We start from the raw sequence: 21,266 nt of genomic DNA, 5'->3' as shown, positions 1-21,266 counted from the left end.
AAAGAGAAAACGAGAGAGATGATGATTCTGAGGCCACCCTATCCCAGCCATATTATTCACATATCGAGTCCCAACAGCAACAGTGTAGGGATGAGCACGAAATACTGTAAATTAAATGCTGAATGGCGGTTCATGCTGGGAAAGAACATATCAATATTCGCATATTCATTCAAAAACATGAAAATTCTTAATGGAGTACCCTCATTTTTTATTGAATTCCTAAAAACCAATATTTATAATGAATTTTAATAATTTTTTCGGATTTTTTTGAAACTTTATTCTGACCGATTCACTCGATTCCGATCCGAATCGCCGATTCGCAGATCCGGATGGCCGATTCTCCGATCCGTATCGATTTTTAAAAAGCCCGATCCGGGTCACCGATCCGGTTTTTAAACCATTGGTTGACAGTTATCTTATTAGAAAGTGGATTTTTTTTGCTCGAGGACCAAGAACGAGAAGAAGTCTCGAAGGTGAGAAAGAGGAGGCAGAACTTCGCAATCTGAAAGGCCTAATCTAGCTGGGATTAGGGTTTTTGTTTTCCTACAATGGCTCATCTTGGAGGAGGAGCTGAAGCGCATTCTAGGTTCAAGCAATATGATTACAGAGCAAATTCAAACATGGTTTTAACAACCGATAACAAGCCAAGAGAAACTCATGAACTGACTGGTGAACTGGAGTCTCTTTATGGAAAGATTGACCCAAGAACGTTTGGTGATAGAGCAGCTCGAGGAAAGCCACCCGAGCTTGAAGAGAAGCTCAAGAAGTCGAAGAAAAAGAAGGATCGGGAGCCCCCTCTGGTTCCAGAGACTCAGAGAAGAGAGCCCCAAAAGAAGGAGACTTGAAGAAGAGTGCGTTCTCTCTCTATCGGAGGATGGAATCTACCAACCCAAAACCAACGATACAAGAGCTGCTTATGAGATCTTACTTAGCTTGATTCAGCAACTATTTGGGGGCCAACCCCAAGAGATTATTAGAGGAGCAGCTGATGAGGTCGTATCAGTGCTCAAGAATGAAAAAATCAAAGACCCAGATAAGAAGGAGGAGATTGAGAAGCTCTTGAACCCCATAGCGCCCCAACTTTTTACGAATTTGGTTTTAGTGGGGAAATTGATCACTGATTACCATGATGGGGATGAAACTCGGGTTGGTTCAGGTGGGGATGGAGGGGCTTTGGACGATAATATTGGGGTGGCTGTTGAATTTGAAGAGGATGAAGAAGAAGAAGAGAGTGATTTGGAACAAGTTCGGGAAGAAACTTATAATGAAGAGGAAGATGATGGGGAGAAGGATAATGATACCTCAGCTATGCAAATGGCTGGCTTAGATGATGATGATGTAGAGGAAGCAGATGAAGGCTTGAATGTTCATGATATTGATGCTTACTGGATTCAAAGGAAGATCACCCAAGCTTATACTGATATCGATTCCAGCACAGCCAGAAGCTCGCTGAAGAGGTCGCTGAAGGAGATGATAGAGATGTGGAGAATAGGCTTGTTACGCTATTGGATTATGACAAATTCAATCTGGTAAAGTTGTTGTTCAGGAATAGGCCTAAAGTGGTTTGGTGCACTCGTTTGGCTAGGGCAGAGGGCCAAAAACAGAGGAAATCAATTGAGGAGGAGATGATGGATGGGGGCCCTGGACTGGTAATATTGGAGCAGCTTCATGCTACCAGGGCAACAGCTAAGGAGCAGCAAAAGAATCTCGAGAAGAGCATTAGGGATGAAGTTCAAAGGTTGAAAGATGATGGTGATAGAGAGAGAAGGCTTGAGAGAGATAGGTTTCCGGTGGAGAATAGCTGGTTGAAAGGGCAAAGGCAATTGCTCGATTTAGAAAGCCTTGCATTTCAGAGAGGTGGGCTTCTGCTTCTGATGGCGAACAAGAAATGTGACCTCCCCACTGGTTCTTATCGTACCCCAAAAAAAGGTTATGAGGAGGTGCATGTACCTGCCTTGAAGCCAACACACATGATTCCTGGTGAAGAATTGATAAAGATATCAGTTTTGCCGGAATGGGCTCAACCAGCTTTCAGTGACATGAAGCAGCTCAATCAGGTGCAAAGCCGGGTCTATGAAACTACGCTTTTTACCCCTGAGAACATCCTCTTGTGTGCCCCTACAGGGGCTGGAAAGACCAATGTGGCCATGCTCGCTATTCTACAACACATTGGTTTGCACCGAAATGCTGATGGGTCTTTTGACAAAAGCAGTTACAAGATTGTTTATGTGGCTCCAATGAAAGCTTTGGTTGCAGAGGTGGTTGGTAACTTGTCGAAAAGGTTGCAGTCCCATGGGGTCTCAGTTAAGGAGCTTACAGGTGACTAGACACTCTCTCGTCAACAAATAGAAGAGACCCAAATAATTGTTACCACTCCAGAGAAGTGGGATATAATCACTAGGAAATCAGGTGACGGTATGTACACCCAACTCGTTAAACTGCTTATAATTGATGAGATTCACCTTCTCCATGATAATAGGGGACCTGTGCTCGAAAGCATTGTTTCCAGAACAGTTAGACAAATTGAGACCACAAAGGAGCACATCCGTGGGTCTCTCTGCAACTCTTCCTAATTACCAGGATGTAGCTTTGTTTTTACGGGTTCATAAGGATAAAGGGATATTTCACTTTCTCAATGGTTATCGGCCTTGCGCCCTTGCCCAACAATATATTGGCATAACGGTGAGGAAACCCCTCCAAAGGTTACAGTTGATGAATGATATATGTTACAAGAAGGTTGAGGCCATTGCTGGGAAGCACCAGGTTCTGATTTTTGTCCATTCAAGGAAAGAAACAGTGAAAACTGCTCGAGCCATAAGAGATAGAGCCTTAGTGAACGACACATTGGGTCCTTTCACAAAAGGAAGACAGTGCAAGTCGTGAGATTCTTTGGTGTGAAGCTGAAAATGTCAAGAGCACTGATCTCAAAGACCTTTTGCCCCATGGGTTCATCACTCATCATGCCGGGATGACCAGGGTTGATCGTACAGTTGTTGAGGGACTATTCTCTGATGGCAATATTCAAGTTTTGGTTTCAATTGCTACTCTTGCATGGGGGGTGAACTTGCCTGTTCATACAGTGATTATAAAGGGCACCCAAATTTATAATCCTGAGAAATGGGCGTGGACTGAGCTGAGCCCATTGGATGTTAATCAAATGCTTGGTCGAGCTGGAAGGCCTCAGTATGATACTTACGGAGAAGGAATAATCTTGACTGGGCACAGTGAGCTGCAATATTATCTCTCTTTAATGAATGAGCAATTGCCCATTGAGAGTCAGTTTATGTCCAAGCTGGCTGATCAGCTGAATGCTGAGATTGTTCTCGGGACTGTTCAGAATGCAAGGGATGCGTGCACTTGGCTTGGGTATACATATTTGTATATCCGTATGATTTGGAATCCAGTTCTTTATGGCTTGACGGCTGATGCAATAGAAAATGATAAAACCTTGGAGTGACGGGCTGACTTGGCTCATTCTGCTGCAACTATCCTTGACAAAAATAATTTGATCAAATATGATAGAAAAAGTGGGTACTTCCAGGTGACCGATTTGGGTCGTATTGCTAGTTACTATTATATATCTCATCGGACAATATCTATATATAATGAACATTTGAAGCCAACAATGGGTGACATTGAACTCTGCCGATTGTTTTCCCTAAGTGAAGAATTCAAATATGTTATTGTGAGGCAAGATGAGAAGATGGAGCTTGCAAAGCTCCTCGATTGTGTGCCTATACCTGTAAAGGAGAGTTTGGAAGAACCCAGTGCAAAGATCAATGTTCTGCTCCAGGCATGTATTTGTCAGCTGAAGCTCGAAGGGCTTTCTCTGGCTTCTGATATGGTGTATATAACTCAGAGTGCAGGGCAGCCATTACGTGCACTCTTTGAGATTGTGCTAAAAAGGGGATGGACCCAACTGGCTGAGAAGGCTCTCAACTTGTGCAAGATGGTTGGAAAGTGCATGTGGCGTGCCCAGACACCCCTAAGGCAGTTTAAGGGTATACCAAATGACATCCTGATGAAGATTGAGAAGAAGGATCTAGCCTGGGAGAGGTACTATGACCTCTCTTCTCAAGAGATTGGGGAGCTTGTTCGATTTCCAAAGATGGGCATAACTCTTCACAAACTCATACATCAGTTCCCAAAGCTAAACTTAGCAGCCAATGTCCAGCCCATTACACACACTGTTCTGAGGGTTGAACTCAGTATAACCCCTGATTTCCAATGGGACGAGAAGGTCCATGGCTATGTCGAACCCTTTTGGGTAATTGTTGAGGACAATGATGGAGAATACATACTCCACCATGAGTACTTCATGCTAAAGATGCAATACATTGATGAAGACCACTCGTTGAATTTCACAGTCCCAATCTATGAGCCCTTTCCTCCATAGTACTTCATTTGTGTTGTCTAGTACTTCATTTGTGTTGTCTCAGATAAGTGGTTGGGTTCTCAGACTGTATTGCCTGTGTCTTTCAGACACCTTATTTTGCCAGAAAAATACCCCCCTCCAACTGAGCTTTTGGACCTGCAACCTCTTCCGGCCCTCTCATGAAGCTCTTTATCAAGATTTCAAGCATTTTAACTCCATCCAAACCCAAGTTTTCACTGTTCTTTACAACTCAGATGACAATGTTTTGGTTGCAGCACCCACGTGTAGTGGGAAGACCATGTGTGCAGAATTTGCTCTGTTGAGGAACCATCATAAAGGCCCTGATAGCATTATGAGAGTCGTTTATATAGCCCCAATGGAAGCTCTTGCCGAGGAAAGATACAGGGATTGGGAGCAAAAGTTTGGAAAGGGCTTGGGCTTGAGAGTGGTCAAGCTCACTGGGGAGACGGCAACCTATCTCAAGCTCTTGGAAAAAGCCCAAATAATTATCAGCACACCTAAGAAATGGGATGCCCTATCTCGCAGATGGAAACAGTGGAAGCATGTTCAACAGGTCAGCCTCTTTATAGTCGACGAGCTCCACCTGATTGGTGGTCAAGGGGGGCCAGTTTTGGAGGTTATCATCTCAAGAATGAGGTATATTTCAAGCCAAGTTGAGAATAAGATTCGAATAGTAGCTCTGTCTACCTCTCTAGCAAATGCAAAGATCTTGGAGAATGGATTGGAGCCAACTCTCATGGCCTTTTTAACTTCCCACCTGGTGTTCGCCCTGTGCCCCTTGAGATCCACATTCAAGGGGTAGACATAGCCAATTTCAAAGCTAGAATGCAAGCCATGACAAGGCCCACATACACTGCCATAGTTCAACATGCAAAGGGGGAAATGCCTGCTCTTGTTTATGTTCCCGCAAGGAAGCACGCGAGGCTAACCGCCCATGACTTGGTAACATATGCTAATGCAAAGAGTGGAGAGAAGTCATCCTTCTTGCTCCAACCTAAAGAAGTCTTGGAGCCCTGTATTTCTAGGGTTAGCGAGCCAGCCTTGTGTACGGCCCTCAGACATGGGGTAGGTTATATACATGAGGGGTTAAGTAGCATAGACCAAGACGTGGTGTCCCACCTCTTTAGTGCAGGTTGCATCCAAGTGTGTGTATCAAGCAGCTCCATGTGTTGGGGGACCCCATTATTGGCCCATTTGGTTGTGGTTATGGGAACCCAATACTATGATGGCCGAGAAAATGTGCACACTGATTACCCCATTACTGACCTCTTACAAATGATGGGTAATGCTAATAGGCCACTCAAAGACATTTCTGGCAAGTGCGTGATCTTATGCCATGCTCCACGAAAGGAATACTATAAGAAGTTTGTTTATGAGTTTTTCCCTGTGGAGAGCCATTTGCAGCACTTTCTGCATGACAATCTTAACGCCGAGGTGGTAGTTGGGACCATCAAGAGGAAGCAAGATGCAGTTGATCATCTCACTTGGACCTTCATGTATAGGAGGCTCTCTCAGAACCCAAATTATTATAACCTTCGAGGGGTGAGCCGCAGGCACCACTCAGACCACCTTTCAGAGCTTGTAGAGAATGCTCTTGCGAACTTGGACGCGAGCAATTGTGGCCATAAAGGATGGCATGTACCTCTCCCCATTGAACCTTGGTATTATAGCTTCTTTCTACTCTATCAGCTACACCACCACAGAGAGATTCAGTTCTTTGCTCACGGCAAAGACGAAGCTTAAGGGGCTTATTGAAATATTGGCTTCAGCGCCCGAGTATACCGATCTTCCAATACGACCGGGCGAGGAGGAAATGATAAGGAAGCTCATCAACCATCAAAGGTTCTCGGTTGAGAAGCCACAGTACACTGACCCTCATTTGAAGGCGAATGCTCTGTTACAGGCTCACTTTTCAAGGCACACGGTGGTAGGGAACTTGGCAGCTGACCAACGTGAGGTTCTACTATCAGCCAACAGGCTCCTCCAAGTCATGGTCGATGTCATATCGACCGATGGGTGGCTGGTGTTAACTCTTTCAGCCATGGAGCTTAGCCAAATGGTGACCCAAGGCATATGGGACAAGGACACAGTGCTCTTGCAACTGCCCCACTTCACAAGGGCACTTGCTAAAAAATGCAAAGAAAACCCAGGCAAGAGCATTGAGACCATATTTGATCTCCTTGAAATGGAGGATGAAGAGAGACGTGACCTCTTGCAAATATCGGATTCCCAACTCTTAGACATCTCCAAGTTAGGCAATCGGTTTCCTAACATAGACATGTCCTATGAAATTTTGGAAGGAGAGGTTGTTAGAGCAGGAGAGAATGTTACTCTTCAAGTTACGCTACAGAGAGACCTTGATGGGAGATCGAAGGTGGGGCCCGTTGATGCCCCAAGATATTCAAAGTCTAATGAGGAAGGGTGGTGGTTGGTAATTGGGGATTTCAAGCTCAATCAGTTGCTTGCCATTACAAGGTTCTTATGCAGAGGAAATCCAAGGTGAAGCTCGAGTTCACGGCGCTTTCTGAGGTGGGGAAGAAGGAGTATATACTATATTTTATGTGCGATTCTTATCTCAGATGTGACCAAGAGTATAACTTTACCGTTGATGTGAAGGAAGCAATGGACGAGGACGGAGATGGAAATGAGCGACTGGCCTCTTGATATACTAAGTTCATGGTTGCAGGGTGGATGCTTTGTTTAAAGTAGGGTGGCATTTTTTGCGCATGGTTGCAGGGTGGATGCTTTGTTTAAAGTACGGTGGCATTCTGGATGAGAGAGGCTACATCTTTGACACCATTACCTTGGAATACTATGCACCAGTGAATGTGAAAGTGATGTTGCAGGTGGATCCAGTGAGCCTTTCTTTGTACTGATACGGAGGCATAAAAGGTAAGAAAAACTCATACACCTTTTAGCAGAATACCTCACCAATTTATGCTGGTGTTGTAAATTTTGGACCTAACTAAGTGGTCATAGATTTGCCTTGGCTCTTTTGCCCTTTAATATCAAAAAAATAGATTTCCTTTTTTAATTTGTAATGTGCTCTTTTATCTTTTTTTTTCTTTTATAATTTTGTGGGAACTGCACCTTCTTTTGGAAATCATATGTGGAAATCTATTAAGGTTTTCATGTATTTGTGTTCAACATCCTAAAAATGGTTAGTGAATTAAAAAAAAGAATTGAGGAAAGAGTCGTAGAACATCATAAGTTACGTATGACAAATTTGAAGGAAGCCCATGCAAAAATTACATATATCTATGTGAAAAATATTTAAACAAATGTCTATATGAAAAATTATATCGAGGTTATAATTTGTATATCTTTTGTTCACTTCTAGAATATGAAATTTTATATATCTAAAATTTTTGTCGAACTTTTAATTGAATTTATAATTCTTATGTAGTATTGTCTATATAAAAAGACACCAATTTCTAAGGACTTTATTTTATTTTAGCCACAAATCTTTATGCTTTAAACAACTGTTATGACATTTTTTATTTCCTACTTACAAACTTTGAAATATTTTTAAAAACTATTTTCATTTCAACAAAAGTAGCTTTATTTATTCTCTTGTTTTTTTAACTTGTAATAAATTTTAAATACAAAATTTTATTATAATATTTAAAAAATTATATATATTAATTACAAATGTTTAATTATTATAAAAGGTGATATCCCATTTTCGAAAAAGCAAAGGACACCATCTTTATTTCCCTTTTTAAATTTTGTAAACCACATATTGATGTTTCCGGTTTATAAATATTTTTAATTATATGGGAAAGTATAGAATGAAAGTATTTACTTTTGATAAATTGCGTGGCTACAATTATTCCATTGATCAAGCTCAAACTTCAAAAGAAATTTTCTCGAACTTTGTAACACATCCAAGCTATCAAATATCACATCAAATGGTTGTAAAAAAATGTGACCACCTTGTGTCAAAAGTAAATAGTGTACGTAATCCCTAAATTGTATTTAATAGTTTGTTAGTTTTATATTGTCAATAGCTAATTTTTTAAATAATTTATCTTAATGAGTAGGTGAATTATACTGGTTTTCCAACACCTTACCATGTAAATTTGCCTTCAATTAAATTTATTTTAAATCCTATAAATCTAATAATCATTATGTTATAGTTATTATCCTTTTTAAATACTTTTAAATAAATTCTATTAGACGCGTAATGCTCTCATAACATGTGTAAGGCACGTGCTATTGTACTACTAACTTATAAGCGAGAAACTGAGGGTCGGGTGCAGTTGGACCCGGACCCAACTAGCACTCAGGTCCAAAATTTGAACCCGTACGTAGACCCGTCAGGTCCCAAGTCTACCCGTGTTTTGTGCAGAAGCCTCTCTCACGCTCTGTTTGGGTTCCTATATTTTCTTATATTGGGATCAACAGTCACCTAATCACTTGCAGAGCAGAATAGAGTAGAAGAACAAAAAACAGGATGAGAAGCAACAGATGAAAATCGAATATTGGTGAGAGAGAGAGAGAGCACCTACCAAAAATACCTTGCTCCTCTCTCTTAGAATGTAGGGTTCATATCCAGCAAATTGCTTCACATCTTTCTTAAAGAATCGAAATCCTTGAGAGCGACCACAATACTTTTCTCATGGCAAAGTTATTTTACGCCATTCCTCGCACCACAGAGAATTTCAGATATGGGAGCTCCATTCTTTTCTTCCTCTTTTACCTCAAAAAATTTTAGATGAAGATACATTTCCCATAGGAAGTAAGAAGCTGATAACTCTCAATGATGCTACATTTCTCATATGTGCCTCAAATAAGTCACATATATCCTCTCATCTTTCATCTTATTTATAAGATTAGAAATCAATATTAAATAGGAAACTTATGTAAATGTTGTTAATATTGTGACAATATGAACACCTAGCGTCCGCCTAAAGACACTTGATTGCCATCATATACCCTATGGGTTGGGTTCGCCTGGACCTAGATCCAGGTTGGGTATACCTATCGGATCTCGGGTCTATTGCCACCCCTGTGGTTCACTCACTATAGGAGCCTAATTTTTCTTTTATAGTTCCATCAAGAAATTTTAAGGGCTGAAACAATGAGCTGACTCGAGAATTGGTGGTCCCACTTAAATCAACGGATGTCTACACAGGCAACTTCGTTAGTTTTTTAAGGGTGTGGTTTGTATAAGGCTGAGGCCCAAACGATCAACATAAGGTGCACCTTTAAATAGTGTCGAAAGATGTTATTTCAGTACTAGAAAACTTTGTGATGGCTCGAAACTTTATTTTCATTTCTAATTATAAAACTTAAAACTTCAAAAACAATGTATATCAAGCATATCTCTTATTTTCGAGACTTGAAATCCATTTTTTCTTATGTCCATACATCATGATGTCGAGATGTTCGATTCGATAATTTTTGGGCATCAAAACATCCTCTTCTGGTGAATTTTTGAGATTCACGTTACTTTAATTGTTTAGGGCCTCACCCTTATATAAACTTTTTTCTTTTTTTTAAAGAAAACTTTTCAAAATACACTCTTGAGATGAACCATTTAATATGTTACTAATACATTTTTATTTAATAAATTCAAATTTTAATTACAACAAGAATGACCGTAAGTTGTAGTAGTTGAGAATGGATAGAATATTAAACAGTTGAGCACGTATACTATGCTCGAGAGCATAGTTTACTTCTACTCCCTCGGTTTGATGACCTATTTGGAAGGATTTTTTTTATTTGAAAATTTGAGAGCCACATATGAATTAATAGATTAATATTCTCATTTTTGTTTTTTTTTTTTTTTTTGAAATTTTAGTTTTTTAACACTTAGATCTCACCATCTAAAAATTGGATAGTGTGTATTCAATCTCGAAAATCTTTTATTGAGGTTGGACGTTACAACCCCAAAATTTGGGGAACTAAAATTAAAATTAGGTGAGGAAGTAAATGGACATTTCTGCTTACAGCTTAATTTCCACTGCGTGGCCAATCTTGGGGATTGAATTTGCTTCTACGTCAATGGACTTGGGGCTCTCTGCCTCTCTTGTTGCCGAATTAGACAACAATTGAGGACTGAATCTCTCAAATAAACGATTTATTTGGTGCCAAGGGATTCCATTTATATGAAAAAAAAAGAGGCTCTTTAAGAGAAAAACCTTTAGAGTTGTTAATCTCAAGGAAACGAACTTTTTGATATTTTATTTTTAACTTTAGCTCTCCAAATACTTTAGGCCACCGGTTTTGCTTGAGCCGGGTCAGTCTGGGCCTGGGCAACCCTAATAGGACTAGAGCCTGTCTGACCGGACCAGGCTGGGCTTGGGCTGGCCTATGGGGACTAGGGATAGGGCTGGCCCGGCCCACGCCGGCATGTTGCCAACCCCAGCCATGAGAGCCAAGCGGCCCCTTTACGAGCCTTCTGCATCTTGATATCTATTCATAACATTTAAAGCTTCAAAAATATTGTAGATCGACAGATCTATGAAAACTTGAAAATCTTGAAACTTGACCGTCCAAAAATACATTATAAAATACACTGTTTTTAAAACTTGAAATCTATTTTTTCTCATGTCCATGCATCTGTCCAGTTGATCAATTTGAAGATATCTGACCATCAAAACAACCTAAATTTTTTAAGGTAGGTTCAAATTTGATTGTTTAGAGTCCTGGCTCTATATAAACTTTTCTCAAATAACAATGTTAGGAGGTATCAATACTTGCTGGAGAGGAAAGGAAGAAGAACACGAAAGAGATGTGTGCCCCTTATGATGTAGGGAGTTTAAGGAAAAATAAAGAAAATGTTACTCTACAAACGGAAACAGAACGCAAGATTTAGGTACTGTCTTAAAAGATATGCCATCAAATTCATTAAGACGATTATATACTACTAACGAAATTTGAGAAACAAATCCTTTGGGTCTAAGGGAAAGATGATTCTTTTAAGAAACTTGGGCTCTCTATATAGCAAATGAGGGAGATTTTCTGTTCTTGTGAAATCAAGCGTTTTTTGGAAGCACTAGCAATGGATTTTTTTGGATTTAGTCAATAAATGAGATATATTTAGGAATAAATGTAATTATGAGCATTTAGATAGATAAAAAATAGGAATAATGATATATATAATAGAAAATATGATAGTTATCTAGCCTAGGGATGGCAATGAGCCAGGTGGCTTGATCTGGTCAGTCCAGCCCTAAAAAACTATGGTATGGGCCACAAACTATGGCCCGAAGGTCAGGCCTGGCCAAGGTTGGCCTCATCTGGGCCTCTTTTTCTTTGTGTTTGTTATTTTGTTTTAATTTTATCTTATGGAATCGGTTTCTATGTGGTCAAGCCTGCATATGTAGAAATGCGGGTCACTTAATAAATATGTTTTTCAGATGGATTTTAAGACTTAATTTTTAAGGACATGTAATCTTTTAACATGAAGATCATGAATATGAAAAAATAAATAAATTTTAAAAATTAAAAATAATAAATCGAATAAGAAACATTTGGACCGTTAGTTTCTATTATTTTTAGATGGAACACCTACTTGCATCCATCGTGAAGATAGATGCTTTATACTTTATGGACCGCATATGTAGAAATGCGGTTCAACCCGCATGAAACAATTTTCCTTATCTTATTTGATTTGTTCCTGCCCGACCCGGTCATAATAGGGCTAGGGCAAGGCTTGGGCTTGAGCCGGCCCTTTGGGTACAAGTGCTAGGGCGGGCCGGCCCTGGGGCCGCCAATTTTTACTTTTGCTGGTCAAGTCCAAAGTAAAAAAATGAGGGTGAAAACTGCATGTTCTGACCGGCCAAACAGAGTTGGACAAATTTTCTAATATATTTCAAAATTTAGATTATTATATATATATATTATATTTTTAAATCTTTTTAAACCAGTAGTTGGACTGGTTTTGACCTAATGAGCTTGAGACCCCTCTGGCTCAGCGGAAGCCGGAAAGTATTGAGTTAGAGGGGGATTCGGGAGGGAAACATGAAAACAAATTAGAAAGGTCTTGGAATAAATTGGCATGTTAATGTTTTGGGACAAAATAAATATCGAAAATATTTACTTGTTTGGATGTTTGGAGGGGGAATATAAAGGCAACCAGAAATTTTAAAGCCACGCCCCAGTTTTTTTGTGTATAGGCCCCCTTTTATTAAACCCTACTTTTTATGAGTGATATCCAATTGTTTTGATCACCTCCCTCTCTCTAATGGATTACTGGGCTTTGATTCTCATTTCTTTTGCCTTCTCTGCAAATGTAATCGCAGACACTGATGGTAACAATCCATAAGCTTCATGTTCATGGTTCTTGTGTTAGGTTACTATGCTCTTGCCTTCGTGTTATCTTCTATTTTTGCTTTCCTTCTGTCTTGTTCATCTCAACTGTGTCTCTGCGTTGAAGACATTGAGACATCACCATATTCACGCTCAAGTTCTTTCTTCATTGTTATTTTCTTTTGTTCATCCTCTCTCTCTCATGTTTCCTTTGTTGAAGTCACTGAAAAGCTTTCATGTTTTTTTTTTTTTTTTAACGCTTTTTTGTCTCTCTAAACCAGGCGATGCCCTTCTAGCTGCGAAAGCCAAACTGGTGGATCCAACCAATGTCCTTGGAAGCTGGGATCCAAATGTGTGGGATTACTGCACTTGGTTTCACATCACTTGTGATGACAGTAACCAAATCATAAGGATGTAATCTCTCTCTCTCTCTTTTTGGGGGTGGCAACGGGTCGAATCGGGCTGGACCTGGACCCGGACCCAATAATATTCAAGTTCAGGTTTTAGACCCATACCGGATATGAGGTCAGGTCAACCAATCGGTCCTGGTTCTGGTTGGGTCCTCTGCCACCCTAATGTCAATTCTTTTTCTTTTCTTTCCTTTTTTTTGCCTCTTTTTTAATTATCATATGCCCGTATTATTGACAACAACTAACATATTGCATAACATTTATGAATGGGAAAAGTTTATATAGAGCCGCGGCTCTAAACAATCAAATTAGAGCCTAACTAAAAAATTTCACTAGAAAATATTGTTTTGATGCCCAAATATCCTCAAATTGATGATCTCGACATCAAGATGCATGGACATGAGAAAAAATGGATTTCAAGATATATTGTATTTTGTATCGAAGTTTCTCACCGTCAATTTTCAATATTTTTTTAAATATGCTCGATCTACACTATTTTTGAAGCTTTAAACTTTATTAATAAAGATGAAAAATATATTTTAAAGCTATCACAAAGATTTCCAATATTGAAACCACATTTCTCAATACTATTTGAAGGTAGGCTCTAATTGGATTGTTTAGAGCAAACAGTACCGAATACCTACTTATACCCATATTATTTGGGTCGGATCCGACTAGACTCGAACCGAGACCTGAACAGTATTCGGGTTCAAGTTTTGGACTCAAACCCAACATTTCAGATTCAAAATTTAAACCCATACCAAGACCCGAGGTGTAGCATACCCGTTCTGTCCATTGCCACGCCACGCCTATATATGTCTCTTTCTCTCTCTTAATAGTGTCTCTCCCCCCTCCCCCATCGTTTCATCCCTTCACTTCATCTATCTCCATCTCTCTCTCGACATTTTTCAACCCTTAGCTTTTTCTAATTGCATCATCCTCTCTCTCTACATATATTCCATCCTTAGCTCAATCTAATTACATCTTGCCTCTCTTTACATTTATTCATCCCCATTTATCATCTCCTAGCTTTGTCGAATTACATAATCTCTCTCTAAATTTTTCCATTCCATGGCTTCATCTTGATTGCATTCTTTCTCCTTCTTTCTCTCTCTACTTCTCATCCCTTTGCTTGATCTAATTACGTTCTTTTAAGGTTTGTTTTTTAATGTCATCAACTAAAGTTTTATTGAATGATTGTTTAATATGGCAGAGACTTGGGAATGCACAGTCTTTCGGGAACTTTGGCACCGGAGTTGGGATCACTAAAATCGCTTCAAAATTTGTAAGAACTTTATACTGCTTATTATATTTGGAAAATGTTTAGGTTGCAATTTAAGATCACCTTTAAAATCTAGTAGAAAGTAATGTTTCAAAATCAAAAAACCTTCCAATCGATCATATTGAACTTGAGATGTATAGTATAAAGGAGAAAAAAGAACTTTAGGTACTAAAAATAGTTATTGTAGCAAGTTGTCTAGACCGTCTACTTTTAAGATTTTAAAGCGTTACTGTTTTTTTAATTTTTTAAATTTCATAAGTAAGATTGAAGATGGATTTTCAAGCTATCATGCTTCCAATACTGAAATTATATTTTCTGGCAAAATTTAAATATGTGCTTTTCTTTTATACTATAAGGTGGGCACTTTATACATAACTTTCATCTTCAAAATGAAAAAACTTTTGTGTTTTCTTCCTTTGCATAAGGAAAACCAAAAGATTGTATGCTCCTGTAGGAGCATATAGTTCATTCACTCGAGTAAAATAACTACAAATTTTGGGGGTGTAACATCTTTGACCAATATATATGCCTAAAAAACTAGACTCAGGCTCGGGACACAAATGTAGTCCGAGGGCCCAGCCAGGGCTGTGCTGTGATTGCCTGGGGGTAGGGCTGGCCCTATGGGAACTAATGCGGGTTGGCCCGACCCAGGCCTGACCCCTTCCCAGCCATAGCTTCTTTGTTCGAGGGAGAAACCGTACAATGTGGTGTACAATGTGATCCCACTACAGCACGCTACAAGACCACCAAACCACAGTGTAACTTTTGTGACATTTACAGCCAATAACATCACTTACATTATCACGATATCTTCATTTTTACTTTGATAAAAAGAATAGTATCTATCTAATCATAATCATATTGGATAGAAGATTATTTTGAAGACAATTTTTAGAAACAAATCTTGGACTTGCTCCAAATAGCTTACAAATTGGATTTGGAAAATCAACGACTTGGATTTCGATAATTTCATCATAACTCAAATTTCGAGATCACCTTTCCATATTAATATTTTCAATAATTTCATTCCATGCATCCTTACTGATCTAACATTCCAAAGGAAAATCTGTTATGTAACATTTGTCCTTTTCAACTCCTATAGTTATAAATAGAAATTGGATACTAGGATATCATTTACTTTTTTACCTAGGGGGTATGAAGAAAGCGCAATCATTTCTAGTTGCCATGCATGAAAATTGAAAGCTTAGAGTGAGTAAAAAAGTGTGAAAAAATTCTATTTAGACTTTGAGCCGGTTCAATCACACACTCTTAATCTTCAGGATTCACATCCAACGGCAATAGAGTGTCAAAGATAAATGTTCTTTTTGTATACTTCTCCTTAAGGTATGGAACATGCACATGCGCCTCAATGGTCTTTGGCATGTTTAGAAATGTAGGCACTTTGTTTAAGTTTTTATACATTGTTACTACGCTAAGAATGGTTTTTTATATATGGAACTTGCACATGTGCTTCTATGGTGTTTGGCATATTTAGAAACTTAGGCATTTTTTTTAGGGCAATGATTTCATACAACCGTTGTATAGTAATATGATGCAACAACACTTAAAAAACCATCTTATTTGTTTGATCCAAATTTTGAAATATATACTCTTTTCATTCTAATGAACAATTATAAAAAAATAAAAAATTGAAAACACAATCAAAAAAGTATTTTTTTAACCCAATTAACATAGGTCGTTCATTTTGGTGAGATGTTTAGATCTAGGCCTTAAAAGGATTTTTTCATTTCCAATTTTTTTGGATGGCTTTATTATCATTAGATGAACAATGTTAAAATAGAAAAAAAATGGTTTTGGGTTTATAAAGGCTAAGATCTTGAAAATCACAAATGAACGGTCTAGATTCATTTTTGAAGGGGACTCATTTTGACCATATCTAGGATTCAAAGTGTGTATACAAAATTTGAGGTCATATAAATACCACAAACATGATTTTCTAGAAGTGTCGTTGCATTATACTATGATACCACCGTTACATTGGATCATTGCTCTTTGTACAATGTTACTATGGTAAGAATCTCTTTTGTAAACTCCCCTCCCCCATCCTTTAAATGCTATATGGTTATAGGGTTTTTGGTCCGGTTTATGTAAGTTGCCACCTTAAGCAATTAAAGGAATGCACGCTTCCTTACCTTGTCAAAAGATGCAATTTTGGTATCAGAAAGTTTTACAAGAGTGTGAAACTCCATTTATATTCATGAGTATGAAATTTAAAATTTCAAAAATAATGTAGAAAGCTTATCCATAATGCTTGAAAATCTTGATTAAATGGTTCAGATAATGTGTTACAATATATAACACTTTTTAAATGCTAAATCCTTTTTCTTACTTTATAGTATAAGATTGACACCTTATATAAAGTCCTTTTATAGATATATCATATTAAAAATATCAATTCTGAGAATTGACTTTCTTAGTTAACAATATATTCTTCTTGGAAAATATTAATCTTAAGAAACAAAGGGAATGAATGTTCAATCTCATAGGTCGTGGTAACATGAATGTGCCCAATTCGTTTTCTTTATAATCACACCCAAGAACACAAAATTAAAATGACATAGGGATCCATGTTTGAAATTGTGACCAAAACCGTTCTACATATGGTTATAATAGTTCCTTTTATCACTACAAGCACTTGGATGTCACAATATTCAACAAATTTATGTCTCTTAATTTTCTAGAATACTTTTTCTCTAGAAATGATTGTATATACTTACATATCCTAATGAAGTAAACAATTATCACACTAAATTTCTGAATTTTCTGACATCAACCGGTGGAGTAGATTTCCCACCCACTGTCTTATTTGGATCGGCGATCAAGATCCAGCGAATGCGTGATCCAGTCAACTAAGAAATATGAAATAAAGAAATAAAGGAATTTTTTTTTCGTATGTTTCATTGATGAATTAATATTTTTAAAATAAAAAAGTATAAATTTGAACATATATTTAAGTCACTCCAAATGTAACTACATATTTTGGCCAACTCACCTATTCAATATTGGAATTAGTATTTCAGATCCAGATTGGTGATTCCCATTCTGCATAAGCAATTTGTTAAATATTTCTTTAAAGTATCTCTTACGGGCTTTATAGAAAAATAAAACCAACATCATCATCATTATTATCATCAAAGCTTTTTCCCAACTAATTGGGGTCAGCTAAAAATTAAAACATCCTTTAAGCAAATCCCATAGTTAAACTTCCAAAAAAAAACTAAAGCTCAAAATTACTCTGGTACCTTCAAATTCTTACCATGCGTATTGTACTCATCTTTTTTTCACCATGGCAGGGAGCTCTACAAGAACAACTTGACAGGAAATATTCCTGAAGAACTTGGTGGATTGACAAGCTTACAAAACTTGGATCTTTTTAACAACATGCTTACGGGCTGCATTCCACAATCTCTGACCAACCTAAAATCTCTTTTGTTCTTGTGGGTACCTAAGATCTCCAATCTTTTGATTTCATTTTGGTTTGAAATTTTGGTAAATTGTGTTGCAATTTCCAAATATGAACTAAACTTAGCCAAAGTGATTTTCTCTTTTTGTTTTATTCCTTTGGTATATCAATGATATGTCCTATTCCAAAATAGAGACCAAATGTTTTTCTATATATGTGTCATGATTAGATCTTAGGATTGTCTACAAAATGACTATTTGTCTTTTGTACTTAGAGGTCACCATCATCCTTCTCTTTTAAATTTTAAAATGGGTGGTTGTAAAAGTATCATTGAATAGACACAAAGTTCTAAAAAAATAATTCTCCAACTTCATGACTCACCCCAAGCTATCCAATTTGACATCTAATGAGTGGAAATGATTACGACATCTATATACAAAAGATAAATAGTCTCTTTGTAGACAATCCCTTAAATTTTTCTAAGTGTTCTTCAAAATTTTTGGATCAAAATTTGGTGGAATTTATTTACTTTCCCTACTTCTTCAGGTTGTAGCAGAAAAATTTTATAACATGCAATTTAAGATGTACTACTTCGTATACATTAATGATTTTGCCAAAATGCAGGAGATTAAATTCAAATAAACTTACAGGAAGAGTTCCTCAAGGGCTCCGAGATTCGGCATCCAGTGGAAAGTTGAAAGTATTGTAAGCATCATTTCGCATTTTCCTTTATCAAGAGCCTGCACACTCTCTCTCTCTCTCTCTCTCTCTCTCTCTCTCTCTTTGTTACATCTATGAGCTTTGACAAAGTTGCTTTATCTCCCTCCTCTATGGACAATGAATCACTGTTGTTTTTGCATTATCCACATAAAGAAGGGTATGGTTTATGTAAGGAGTTAATTTTAAACAATAAACGTAAGGCACACCTCGTAATCCTCCAGAAAATTTAGTTCCAGTGCTTAAAATGAACTTGAAGATATCCAGATCGAGTAGATCTATAAATACTTGAAAATGGACTGTCCAAATAGTATGTTACATGATGGATTATTTTTAGGACTTGAATTTGTTTTTTATAACCATACAACTCGAAGGTTCGTGTGGAGGGTTTTCTAATCTCAATACAAACTTTTCTTGTGGAATACAAACTTTTCTAGTGGATTTCAAAGGTTGATGCCTTACATAAACCTTTTCCTGTAAGGAATCAAAAGTTTGAGAAGTAATTTTATCACTGATATCTGTTGTTTGATTGTGCAGCAATGTTTCAGACAACATGTTGAGTGGCCCAATTCCTAGATTTTAAGGTAGTGGTATTTGCTTCTAATTTGTCTTTTTTTGTTTTTCCACAAGACAAGTTTTAGGCATTTAAGATAAGACAGATGAAGACCCCTTACTCATTTTTTGAAATGAGACAAATGAGTTTCTTTATATGCTTAGAAATGAGATAAATACCTAATTCTATGATTTCAATTTAATTTCAATTTTTCAGGCTAAAAAGAGACCTTCCTCATTTTTTGAAATGAGATAAATGAGTTTCTTTATATGCTTAGAAATGAGATAAATACCTAATTCTATGAGTTCAATTTATTTTCAATTTTTCAGATTAAGAAGACACCTTCCTCATTTTTTGAATTTTGAATTAATAATTTCTATTATTTTAAACACCTTTTAATTTATTTTTCTCTCCTTACAAATGGGAGTCTTTATTAATACCATCCCCACATTCAAGGTTTCCTTTCTTTTCTAGAATCCTTATAAAAATGCGTTCCTTTAATAATTTTGAATTTCCTTAATTGCCTTTATTAAGTAAAGCACAAGACTTTAATCTTTTTCAATTTTTGAATTATGAAATTTATTATTTAGGAAAACAAATTTAATAATGCCGTTCAAGGGAATGAATAATTACTTGGTTTTAAAACGACAAAATTCTATCATTAAAAAATATTTTATGGCAATGATGGAGTTCCAAAGTTTTTATTATAAGGCTTTTTATTTACTGTGATAGATGTAATATACTGTGTGGTATGATGCAAGTAAGACCACATGTCCATTGCAAACAAAGGATGGCTGATTTGAGCCATGCACCCAGTCAAGTCAGCTATCAATTTTTTGATTAATACTCCAGTGTGAAAAGTATCATATAAATATCATTACATACAGGGAAAAGTTTATATAAAGCCCACGCTCTAAACAATCAAATTTGAGCCTACGTCAAAAATTGCACTAGAAGAGGTAGTTTTGATGCTCAAATATCTTCAAATTGGTCATCTCGACATTAAGATGCTTGGACATGAGAAAAAAAATGGATTTCAAGTTTTTAAAATAGTGTATTTTGTAACACGTCTTCGGACTGTCAATTTTCAAGTTTTCATATATCTGTCGATATATACTATTTTTGAATATTTAAACTTTATAAATAAATATGAAAATATATTTTAAGGCTATTACAAAGATTTTCAATATTAAAACCACATTTCTCCATACTATTTGAAGGTAGGCTCTAATTTGATTGTTCAAAGCCTAGGCTCTATACAAACCGCACCCTTACATATATATATCCTCAGTAAATATAGAATTAATTGATATAAATGAAGTTGTACACTTGTATTTATATTTTCTTGATGAAGGATTAAAAAAGATTACTTATTTTTAGTATAAAAAGGTTATAATCACTTTCAGTCCATTGGATGTGAAATTAGACGCCACACGTGCTTTATTGAATAGGTTCAAAGTTTCAATTCTTTTTTTTCAAAATTTCATGATACATTTTGTGCCGTCAGATTTGAAATTGGGCAGGTAGAGGTATTTGTTGTTGACTAGACTCAAAAGTGTCATTTTTTCTTCCAAATTTTATGATACATCTGAAGCTATCAAATGGGAAATCTGTGGACTTATTCATAGTTTCTTTGATCTTTGGATCTTCTTTTTATTGATTGCTAACTCCACTTTCTCTGCCTATTTTTCTTTCCGTTGTTCATTTGTTCTACAGTGACATGTATTAGAGGACAGTTCGAGATGATGAGCACGGAGGTGAAGGATCGCCTTAAAATAAATTTGAATGATATTTGCTCATTACAAAATGGAAATGAATAAAAATTTATTTTAATGATATTTGCTCACTACAAAATGGAAATGAATAAAAATTGAACTCTTATTAGTCCTTGAAATTAGTTCCTATGTTCTTTGTTCTATTTCTATTGTTTTTTCTTTGAAATAAGCATTGAGACCCCTTTGCTTACCCACTTATTCATGATAATAATATTTTGAACCAGCAAAGGACAACAAAAACTAGAATAGTCAACTGTTACAGAGTCTTTTGCTTTTGTTCAATAGATAATGATGGGGCTGGGTTCTAGCCCGAACCCTAGCGCTCCGGATACCCCATATTTCAAAAAAAAAAAATTCAAAAAAAAAAAATTTTAATCCTACCTTTTGAACTTATATAGGGAACCTCATATCTGTCATGAAAGCTCTCATGGCTATCCTCCATAAGAGCTT

The 21,266-nt window shown here is 37.0% G+C and overlaps 1 protein-coding gene and 1 pseudogene across 1 annotated transcript; both read left to right on the top strand.

Moving 5' to 3' along the window:
* Nucleotides 1–464: 464 nt before the first annotated feature.
* Nucleotides 465–7,319, top strand: LOC148781114 (DExH-box ATP-dependent RNA helicase DExH12 pseudogene; annotated as a pseudogene).
* A 5,271-nt stretch (nucleotides 7,320–12,590) lies between these two features.
* On the top strand, nucleotides 12,591–20,935 carry LOC105420502 (uncharacterized). Its single transcript, XM_088874724.1, has 8 exons — nucleotides 12,591–12,657; nucleotides 12,699–12,812; nucleotides 12,937–13,069; nucleotides 14,279–14,350; nucleotides 17,662–17,805; nucleotides 18,396–18,476; nucleotides 19,026–19,072; nucleotides 20,758–20,935. The coding sequence occupies exons 1-7, from the start codon at nucleotides 12,591–12,593 to the stop codon at nucleotides 19,069–19,071; spliced, it is 657 nt and encodes a 218-aa protein (XP_088730850.1). The 3' UTR covers nucleotide 19,072; nucleotides 20,758–20,935.
* The last annotated feature ends 331 nt before the right edge of the window (nucleotides 20,936–21,266 follow it).

The sequence above is a fragment of the Amborella trichopoda genome, chromosome 8, assembly GCF_054954075.1.
Source record: "Amborella trichopoda isolate Santa Cruz 75 chromosome 8, AtrichopodaSantaCruz75HAP2 v2.0, whole genome shotgun sequence".
In the NCBI taxonomy this organism is placed as follows: Eukaryota; Viridiplantae; Streptophyta; class Magnoliopsida; order Amborellales; family Amborellaceae; genus Amborella; species Amborella trichopoda.
This window is presented reverse-complemented; position numbering and strand designations above follow the sequence as displayed.

What these genes read in the sequence shown, in the direction of transcription:
- LOC105420502 (XM_088874724.1), top strand. Translation starts at nt 12,591, where the DNA reads ATGGATTACTGGGCTTTGATTCTCATTTCTTTTGCCTTCTCTGCAAAT. An exon ending in CTAAAATCGCTTCAAAATTT is followed by an intron (nt 14,351 to 17,661) that starts GTAAGAACTTTA and finishes TCACCATGGCAG; the next exon opens with GGAGCTCTACAAGAACAACT. An exon ending in CTAAAATCTCTTTTGTTCTT is followed by an intron (nt 17,806 to 18,395) that starts GTGGGTACCTAA and finishes GCCAAAATGCAG; the next exon opens with GAGATTAAATTCAAATAAAC.